Source organism: Coenobita brevimanus, chromosome 60, assembly GCF_032717465.1.
Source record: "Coenobita brevimanus isolate Jiangsu-jjx chromosome 60, ASM3271746v2, whole genome shotgun sequence".
Classification (NCBI taxonomy): Eukaryota; Metazoa; Arthropoda; class Malacostraca; order Decapoda; family Coenobitidae; genus Coenobita; species Coenobita brevimanus.
Genome location: NC_137013.1, coordinates 37,157,626 through 37,167,935, shown reverse-complemented (window position 1 = coordinate 37,167,935; position 10,310 = coordinate 37,157,626). Strand labels below are relative to the sequence as shown.

The following is a 10,310-nucleotide window of genomic DNA, read 5'->3' as shown; positions in this document are numbered from 1 at the left end:
GCTGCTTTAAATTTTAGGAGTATCTGCTGGTATATAAAGTTGATTTGTTAGTATCCCACAATTTATAGTAAAAGTTAGGATAATTGGAAAATATGCATGACTTATGATGAGAAATGCTCTGAGGCAATAAATTTGTTTGAGAATTGCATTATATAAACAGTTAATATTATTGAGGTCATTTATAGCGTAAGTAATTTATAGTTACAGTAGGGAGATGTAGGGCTATATTCTTAACCTCTTCATGATACAGTGACATGTATCACAGTTGCTAACCTACTCACGATTTTTTTTTTTTTTTTTTTTTTTTTTTTTTTTTTTTTAAGAATGATTTTGTGATATTTACAAAATTTTGTTTAGTTTTAACGCAAGTAATACTACAAAAGAGTGCATTGTGTAATTACAGAATCTTTAGTTTATAGAGTTGGTTCCAAATTGTTAATTTTAAATTGATTTTTTGAGTTACAGACCAAGTTTGATTCCAATGAAGTTCATAAGTCGCTTAGCAACGGTATTTATTCTTGCTATTGCCAGATGATTTTTTACCTTTGAAGAATCAAGTTTTTAGTGATTCAGGTTTATAAAGTTTCCACTATTCTATCGACAGCTTGATTTCTTCACAAAAATTAATATTAAAAGGCTGGAAATAGCAAGAATAATGTATTTAAATTGTTGTTGAATGGGTGGAACTAAAATGGTATAAAGGGGAAGGCAAGGCCTAAATATAAATGGGCATTATATGCTTCAGAAATTAACAGATTAGCGGCACTAGAGATTTTCATTACGTGCTTCAGAAATAATCGTAAAAGTAATACACCAAGAGCTTGCCTTCCCCCATATGATTTCATTGTAACACCTTCAGTTCAATGACCTTTTAAATTTTATTCTTGATGCTTTCATAGTATTTTATTCAGTGAGCCTGCCAGAGTTAAAGGTCCTCCACAACTAAATGAAAGTGTTTGTAGCGAGAATAAAGTCATAACTTTGAAGAAGTTAATAGCAGTTAAACGTATTAGAGACCCCCTTGTATAATGGGTGAAACGGCTTCTGAAATGATGTCGTTTTGGTGTTTGCCACCAGAGCTTCTGTGAACACTTAACCCCTTCACTACATTGGCATCTTTCATTCTTTCTTGCTATCACCAGATAATTTTATATAGCTTTGTAGACTTACAGTATGTTGGAGGGATTAGATGAACCCCTTCGGTATGTTTTTTTTTTTTTTTTTTTTTAAATCTAGAGATAACAAGAATATAGAAAGTGTCATTGTAATGTAGGGGCTCTTCACAGTAGCTGGAGTGACAAGCACCAAAATGGAATAATTTCAAAAGTTTGCAGTTTCTTTTAAGTCAGCAAGTAGTCAGTCATGGTGCTGTCTGTGCTTTTAGGATAACCATTAGTGCTTACAAGATCGGTGCTGTCAGAGGACCTATTGCTTGCAGGGTATTGATTTTTAAATGCTGTTGTTCTTAAAGCTCGGTTGATGCCCAGCCTTCTTTGACATTAGATCCTAATGCCATTATTTTAATCGAGAACTTTATGCCAGGAGTTTCAATGCTCTTTAGGTATTTGTGCCGTCTGTGCAGGCTATATGATAGAAACAAGTAAGCACTTTATGAGGTTTTTAGCTCAGAATTAATGCAATAGGAAAAGTATAGAAGGTATAGAATTTATATGATTTTTATTCAATTTAGATACCTAAAATGGCCTCCAGATATAACAAAAGCTCCTCTAGATACAGACACTACCCTTGAAGAGGCCCCACAAGATGCTGACACTACTCTGAAGAGGCCCCAAGAGATGCAGACACTACCCCCGAGGAGCCCCCAAGGAGATGCTGACACTACTCTGAAGAGGCTCCACAAGATGCAGACACTACTCTGAGGAGGCCCCAAGGAGATGCAGACACTACCCCTGAGGAGGCCCCAACGAGATGCAGACACTACCCCTGAGGAGGCCCCTATGAGATGAAGACACTGCTCTGTGGAGGCCCCAACTATAGTCGCGGCGCACGACTCTGAGGTTGTCATTATCGTACCCAGGCAACCTGTCATTCAAAAGTCCGTCCGATTTCGTATCATATTATACACGAATCACTCGAGTCTCTTGTTATACACGAAATGGGACGCAGTTTTGAATGGTAGGTTGCCAGGGTACGATAATGACAACCTCAGAGTCGTGTGCTGTCGCGACTATAGATGCAGACAGAGGCCCAACAAGATGCAAACACTGCTCTGAGGAGGCATCACGAGATGCAGACACTACTCTGAGGAGGCCCCATGAAATGCAGACACTACTCTGAGGAGGCCCCATGAAATGCAGACACTACTCTGAGGAGGTCCCATAAGATGCAGACACTGTCCCTGAGGAGGCCCCAACAAGATGCAGACACTACCCATGAGGAGGCCCCAACAAGATGCAGACACCACTCTTAAGAGGTCCCACTTCATGTTGCTACCACCCTGAAGAGGCCCCAGGAGACACTACTGCCACTCCCCTTCTGCCACCTGCAGGCTTAAACCATCCCCCCTGAAGAGGCATGATGAGACCCTGCCACTACCCTAAATGGGTCCCAGAAGACTTGCTGCCATTCATCCTGAGAGGCCTCATGAGACTGCTGCCACCCTTCCTAAGAGGCCCAACGAGACGCTGCCATCCCTCCTGCGAGGTCCCATGACCCACCATCCTCCCCGAGAGGCCTAGTGAGACGCTACCGCCATCCTGCCCCACAACATGCTGTGGTCATCCTCCCCCCAAGGGGCCCCATGACATGCTGCAGTCATCCTCCCCGAGAGGCCCCACAAGATGCTGCGGTCATCCTCACCTAGAGGCCCATGGGACACTGCCAGCATCTCCCCTGAGAGGCCCTACAAGATGCTGCCACATCCCCTTTAAAAGCCTAAAAGATGCCACTGGAATGCTCCCCTGAGAGACCCTGAAGATGCTGCTGCCATGCTTCCCTGAGAGGCCTACAAGACCATTGGGAGAGGTCCCAGAGAAGAGCAGCTGCCCTCAGGAGCACCGTTATGAGACAAAAGGAATGGAAGACAAGCAAAGGGGTGCATGTACAATTCAGTTTTTCACAACCTCTGATTATATATATATATATATATATATATAGGCTATATAAATATATATTTCTGAATTTATATATGTATATATATAAACTCAGAAGTTGTGAAAAACTGAATTGTACTTGCCCCTCTTTTGCTTGTCTTCCATTCCTTTTGTCTCATAACGGTGCTCCTGAGGGCAGCTGCTCTTCTCTGGGACCTCTCCCAATGGTCTTGTAGGCCTCTCAGGGGAGCATGGCAGCAGCATCTTCAGGGCCTCTCAGGGGAGCATTGCAGTGGCATCTTTTAGGCTTCTCAAAGGGATGTGGCAGCATCTTGTACAGTCTCTCAAGGGAGATGCTGGTGTGTCTCATGGGCCTCTAGGTGAGGATGACCGCAGCATCTCGTGGGGCCTCTCAGAGAGAATGACTGCAGCATGTCATGGGGCCCCTTGGGGGCAGGATGGCAGTAGCGTCTCACGAGGCCTCTCGGGGATGATGGTGGGTCATGGGACCTCGCAGGAGGGATGGCAGCATCTCGTTGGGCCTCTTAGGAAGGGTGGCAGCAGTCTCATGAGGCCTCTCAGGATGAATGGCAGCAGAGTCCTGTGGGGTCTCTAAGGGTGAATAGCAGCAGTCTTGTGGGACCCATTTAGGGTAGTGGCAGGGTCTTATCATGCCTCTTCAGGGGGGATGGTTTAAGCCTGTCAGTGGCAGAAGGGGAGTGGTAGTAGTGTCTCCTGTGGCCTCTTCAGGGTGGTAGCAACATGAAGTGGGACCTCTTAAGAATGGTGTCTGCATCTTGTTGGGTCCCAAAAGATGCAGACACTGCCCCTGAGGAGGCCCCAACAAGATGCAGACACCAGTCTTAAGAGGTCCCACTTCATGTTGCTACCACCCTGAAGAGGCCACAGGAGATACTATTGCCACTCCCCTTCCGCCACTGACAGGCTTAAACCATCCGCCCTGAAGAGGCATGATGAGACCCTGCCACTACCCTAAATGGGTCCCACAAGACTGCTGCCATTCACCCTTAGAGACCCCACAGGACTCTGCTGCCATTCATCCTGAGAGGCCTCATGAGACTGCTGCCACCCTTCCTAAGAGGCTAAACGAGATGCTGCCATCCCTCCTGCGAGGTCCCATGACCCACCATCTTCCCCGAGAGGCCTCGTGAGACGCTACCGCCATCCTGCCCCACAACATGCTGTGGTCATCCTCCCCCAAGGGGCCCCATGACATGCCGCAGTCATCCTCCCCGAGAGGCCCCACGAGATGCTGCGGTCATCCTCACCTAGAGGCCCATGGGACACTGCCAGCATCTCCCCTGACAGGCCATACAAGATGCTGCCACATCCCCTTGAAAAGCCTAAAAGATGCCACTGGAATGCTCCCCTGAGAGACCCTGAAGATGCTGCTGCCATGCTTCCCTGAGAGGCCTACAAGACCATTGGGAGAGGTCCCAGAGAAGAGCAGCTGCCCTCAGGAGCACCGTTATGAGACAAAAGGAATGGAAGACAAGCAAAGGGGTGCATGTACAATTCAGTTTTTCACAACCTCTGATTATATATATATATATATATATAGGCTATATATATATATATATTTCTGAATTTATATATGTATATATATAAACTCAGAAGTTGTGAAAAACTGAATTGTACTTGCCACTCTTTTGCTCGTCTTCCATTCCTTTTGTCTCATAACGGTGCTCCTGAGGGCAGCTGCTCTTCTCTGGGACCTCTCCCAATGGTCTTGTAGGCCTCTCAGGGGAGCATGGCAGCAGCATCTTCAGGGCCTCTCAGGGGAGCATTGCAGTGGCATCTTTTAGGCTTCTCAAGGGAGATGCCGGCGTGTCTCATGGGCCTCTAGGTGAGGATGACCGCAGCATCTCGTGGGGCCTCTCGGAGAGGATGACTGCAGCATGTCATGGGGCCCCTTGGGGGGAGGATGACCACAGCATGTTGTGGGGCAGGATGGCGGTAGCGTCTTACGAGGCCTCTCAGGGAAGATGGTGCGTCATGGGACCTCGCAGGAGGGATGGCAGCGTCTCGTTGGGCCTCTTAGGAAGGGTGGCAGCAGTCTCATGAGGCCTCTCAGGATGAATGGCAGCAGAGTCCTGTGGGGTCTCTAAGGGTGAATGGCAGCAGTCTTGTGGGACCCATTTAGGGTAGTGGCAGGGTCTCATCATGCCTCTTCAGGGGGGATGGTTTAAGCCTGTCAGTGGCGGAAGGGGAGTGGCAGTAGTGTCTCCTGGGGCCTCTTCAGGGTGGTAGCAACATGAAGTGGGACCTCTTTAAGAGTGGTGTCTGCATCTTGTTGGGGCCTCCTCATGGGTAGTGTCTGCATCTTTTGGGGGGCCTCCTCAGGAGCAGTGTCTGCTTCTCGTGGGGCCTCCTCAGAGTAGTGTCTGCATCTCGTGAGGCCTCCTCAGCGGCAGTGTCTGCTTATTGTGAGGCCTCCTCAGGGGCAGTGTCTGCTTCTTATGGGGCCTCCTCAGAGTAGTGTCTGCATCTCGTGGGGCCTCCTCAGGGGCAGTGTCTGCATCTCGTGGGGCCTCCTCAGGGGCAGTGTCTGCTTCTTGTGGGGCCTCCTCAGAGTAGTGTCTGCATCTCGTTAGGGTCGCCTCAAGGGTAGTGTGTGCATCTCGTGGGGCCTCTTCAGAGTAGTGTCTGCATTTCGTGGGGCCTCCTCGGGGATTGTGTCTTAATCTCCTTGGGGTAGTGTGTGCATCTCGTTGAGGCCTCTTCAGAACAGTGTGTGCATCTCGTGGGGCCTCTTCAGGGCAGTGTGTGCATCTCGTTGGGCCTCTTCAGAGCAGTGTGTACATCTCGTGGGGCCTCCTCAGGGGTAGTGTCTGCATCTCCCTGGGGCCTCCTCAGAGTAGTGTCTGCATCTCATGAGGCCTCAGAAGTATTGATGATCTCACTGGGGCCTCCTCATGGGTGGTGTCTGCATCTTGTGGGGCCTCTTCAGGGGTGGTGTCTGCTGCATATCATGAGGCCTCCCCAGGGGTAGTGTCTGCATCTCGTTGGGGACCTCCTCAAGGGTATTGTCTATCTCATTGCAGCTTCCTCAGGGGTGGTGTCTGCATCTTGTGGGGCCTCCTCAGGGGTGGTGTCTGCATCTTGTGGGGCCTCCTCAGGGGTGGTGTCTGCATCTTGTGGGGCCTCCTCAGGGGTGGTGTCTGCATCTTGTGGGGCCTCCTCAGGGGTGGTGTCTGCATCTTGTGGGGCCTCCTCAGGGGTGGTGTCTGCATCTTGTGGGGCCTCCTCAGGGGAGGTGTCTGCATCTTGTGGGTCCTCCTCAGGGGTTGTGTCTGCATCTCATGAGGCCTCTTCAGAGCAGTGTGTGCATCTCGTGGGGCCTCTTCAGGGGTAGTGTCTGCATCTCGTGGGCCTCCTTGGGAGTAGTGTCTGCATCTCCCTGGGGCCTCCTCAGGGGGTAGTGTGTGCATCTCGTGTGGCCTCCTCAGCGGTAGTGTCAGCATCTCGTGTGGCCTCCTCAGCGGTAGTGTCTGCATCTCTTGGGGCCTCCTCAGAAGTATTGTTGATCTCACTGGGGCCTCCTCATGGGTGGTGTCTGCATCGTGTGGGGCCTCTTCAGGGGTGGTGTCTGCTGCATCTCATGAGGCCTCCCCAGGGGTAGTGTCTGCATCTTGTAGGGCCTCTTCATAGTAGGGGCTGCATCTCGAGGAGCCTCTTCATAGTAGGGTCTGCATCTCGTTGGGACCTCCTCAAGGGTATTGTCTATCTCATTGCAGCCTCCTCAGGGGTGGTGTCTGCAACTTGTGGGGCCTCCTCAGGGGTGGTGTCTGCATCTTGTGGGGCCTCCTCAGGGGCAGTGTCTGCTTCTTGTGGGGCCTCCTCAGAGTAGTGTCTGCATCTTGTTAGGGTCACCTCAAGGGTAGTGTGTGCATCTCGTTAGGGTCGCCTCAGGGGTAGTGCGTGCATCTCGTGGGGCCTCTTCAGGGTAGTGTGTGCATCTCGTGGGGCCTTTTCAGGGCAGTGTGTACTTCTCGTGGGGCCTCCTCAGGGGTAGTGTCTGCATCTCCCTGGGGCCTCCTCAGGGGGTAGTGTGTGCATCGCGTGGGGCCTTTTCAGGGCAGTGTCTGCATTTTGTAGGGCCTCCTCAGGGATTGTGTCTTCATCTCCTTGGGGTAGTGTGTGCATCTCGTTTAGGCCTCTTCAGAACAGTGTGTGCATCTCGTGGGGCCTCTTCAGGGCAGTGTGTGCATCTTGTGGGGCCTCTTCAGAGCAGTGTGTGCATCTTGTGGGGCCTCCTCAGGAGTAGTGTCTGCATTTCACTTGGGCCTCCTCAGAGGTAGTGTCTGCATCTCCTTGAGGCCTCCTCAGGAGTAGTGTCTGCATTTCACTTGGGCCTCCTCAGAGGTAGTGTCTGCATCTCCTTGAGGCCTCCTCAGGGGTAGTGTCTGCATCTCATGTGGCCTCTTCAGAGCTGTGTGTGCACCTCGTGGGGCCTCTTCAGGGGTAGTGTCTGCATCTCCCTGGGGCCTCCTCAGGGGGTAGTGTGTGCATCTCGTGTGGCCTCTTCGGGGGTAGTGTGTGCATCTCGTGTGGCCTCTTCAGGGGTAGTGTCAGCATCTCGTGTGGCCTCCTCAGTGGTAGTGTCTGCATCTCTTGGGGCCTCAGAATTATTGATGATCTCACTGGGGCCTCCTCATGGGTGGTGTCTGCATCTTGTGGGGCCTCTTCAGGGGTGGTGTCTGCTGCATATCATGAGGCCTCCCCAGGGGTAGTGTCTGCATCTTGTGGGGCCTCTTCACAGTACAGTCTGCATCTCGTTGGGACCTCCTCAAGGGTATTGTCTATCTCATTGCAGCCTCCTCAGGGGTGGTGTCTGCATCTTGTGGGGCCTCCTCAGGGGTGGTGTCTGCATCTTGTGGGGCCTCCTCAGGAGTGGTGTCTGCATCTCATTGGGGCCTCCTCAGGGGTGGTGTCTGCATCTCAAGAGGCCTCCTCAGAGGTAGTGTCTGCATCTTGTGGGTCCTCCTCAAAGGTAGTGTCTGCATCTTGTGGGTCCTCTTCAGGGGTGGTGTCTGCATCTTGTGGGTCCTCCTCAGGGATGGTATCTGCATCTTGTGCGTCCTCCTCAGGGATGGTATCTGCATCTTGTGGGTCCTCCTCAGGGATGGTATCTGCATCTTGTGGGTCCTCCTCAGGGGTTGTGTCTGCATCTCATGAGGCCTCTTCAGAGCAGTGTGTGCATCTCGTGGGGCCTCTTCAGGGGTAGTGTCTGCATCTCGTGGGCCTCCTTGGGAGTAGTGTCTGCATCTCCCTGGGGCCTCCTCAGGGGGTAGTGTGTGCATCTCGTGTGGCCTCCTCAGCGGTAGTGTCAGCATCTCGTGTGGCCTCCTCAGCGGTAGTGTCTGCATCTCTTGGGGCCTCCTCAGAAGTATTGTTGATCTCACTGGGGCCTCCTCATGGGTGGTGTCTGCATCTTGTGGGGCCTCTTCAGGGGTGGTGTCTGCTGCATCTCATGAGGCCTCCCCAGGGGTAGTGTCTGCATCTTGTGGGGCCTCTTCATAGCAGGGTCTGCATTTCGAGGACCTCTTCATAGTAGGGTCTGAATCTCGTTGGGACCTCCTCAAGAGTATTGTCTATCTCATTGCAGCCTCCTCAGGGGTGGTGTCTGCAACTTGTGGGGCCTCCTCAGAGGTGGTGTCTGCATCTTGTGGGGCCTCCTCGGGGGTGGTGTCTGCATCTTGTGGGGCCTCCTCAGGGGTGGTGTCTGCATCTTGTGGGGCCTCCTCAGGGATGGTGTCTGCATCTCATTGGGACCTCCTCAGGGGTAGTGTCTGCATCTCAACAGGCTTTCTCAGAGGTAGTGTCTGCATCTTGTGGGGCCTCGGGGTACTGTTTGCATCTCGTGGAGCCTCTTCATAGTAGGGTCTGCATCTCATTGGGGCCTCCTCAGGGGTGGTGTCTGCATCTTGTGGGGCCTCCTCAGGGGTGGTGTCTGCATCTTGTCGGACCTCCTCAGGGGTGGTGTCTGCATCTTGTGGGGCCTCCTCAGGGTTTGTGTCTGCATCTTGTGGGGCCTCCTCAAGGGTTGTGTCTGCTTCTCATTAAGGCCTCCTCAGAGGTTGTGTCTGCTTCTCGTTGGGGTCTCCTTAGAGGTAGTGTCTGCATCTCGTTAAGGCCTCTTCAAGGGTAGTGTCTGCATCTCAAGAGGCCTCCTCAGGGGTGGTGTCTGCTTCTCATGGGGCCTCCTCAGGGGTAGTGATTGCATCTTGTAGGGCCTCCTCAGGGTAGCGGCTGCATCTCGTGGGGTCTCAAGGTGGCTGCAGAGTCCTAGGGGGGTCCTTGGGATGCCTGCTGCTTCTCATCAGCAGCCTAAAGACTTAGTTTTAACTCCAGCCCAGTGCCAGTGCCAACAGATACCACACCTGCAAGAGAAATGACACTCCTGGACTGTGCTTAAATCATGATTACAATTTTATTTTTCTTCTCAATCTCTACAATGCAATTATCATTTTTGCACTATTGTAAGGTTTAAATAACAATAAACCAAATACTCTATACAATAATTACCTCTTCTGCAGACAAGCTGTGGCAGGCACATGTGTGTACATGAGGCTACAGGCATCTGTACATGAGCTGTAAATGTGTACAGAATGCTGTACAATTGCTCCAGAAAATATCAGTGCAGAATACATGTTAAATATTGTGACATATAGAACAATGAATACTGGGAACTGCGGGTTGTGTCCTCACAGACGCAGGCATTCCAGACGATAGATGACTGATACATCAGATACCACTTGTGTCCCTCAAGATGTGTACAGAATAGCCATAAATGTCATAATATATACATGTATTAACGGGTTGCCACCACCACATGGTCGAGTGATTCCAGATGGCACCAGACCCACAGTGCACGACACTTTCTGGAGCTAGTGTACACCCGGGGAAAGTTCCACCTTAAACACCTGCCTGCCAGTTCGGACCTTTATGCGTGAGACAACCACTAGCGGAGCAGTAGCCAAACACTCAGATGTCTGGTACCACTGTGTGGAAGGGGAGAGGTTAAGGGAGGAGGAAGGCATGGAGGAGCTGATAGTTCCTACCTCTCCCTCTTCCATCCCCATCCTTCTCACACAGTTACCAGATACATGAATGTTGGCTACTGCTTTACTTAACACTTGTCTCATTTACTATTTCGAAGTGGTGAGCGAGTGTATAACAGAGAACTTTCCCCGGCTGTACATGCACAAGACTAAGCAGTCGATCAAAAGCGAC

The 10,310-nt window shown here is 51.0% G+C and overlaps 1 protein-coding gene across 1 annotated transcript; it reads right to left on the bottom strand.

Moving 5' to 3' along the window:
• Positions 1 to 7,613: 7,613 nt before the first annotated feature.
• On the bottom strand, positions 7,614 to 8,436 carry LOC145403270 (uncharacterized). The gene is made up of 2 exons (XM_080275085.1): positions 7,860 to 8,436; positions 7,614 to 7,828 (listed from the first exon to the last, which is right to left on the bottom strand). Exon 1 carries the CDS (start codon positions 8,408 to 8,410, stop codon positions 7,982 to 7,984), a length of 429 nt encoding a protein of 142 aa, XP_080131211.1. The 5' UTR covers positions 8,411 to 8,436; the 3' UTR covers positions 7,614 to 7,828; positions 7,860 to 7,981.
• Positions 8,437 to 10,310: the final 1,874 nt, after the last annotated feature.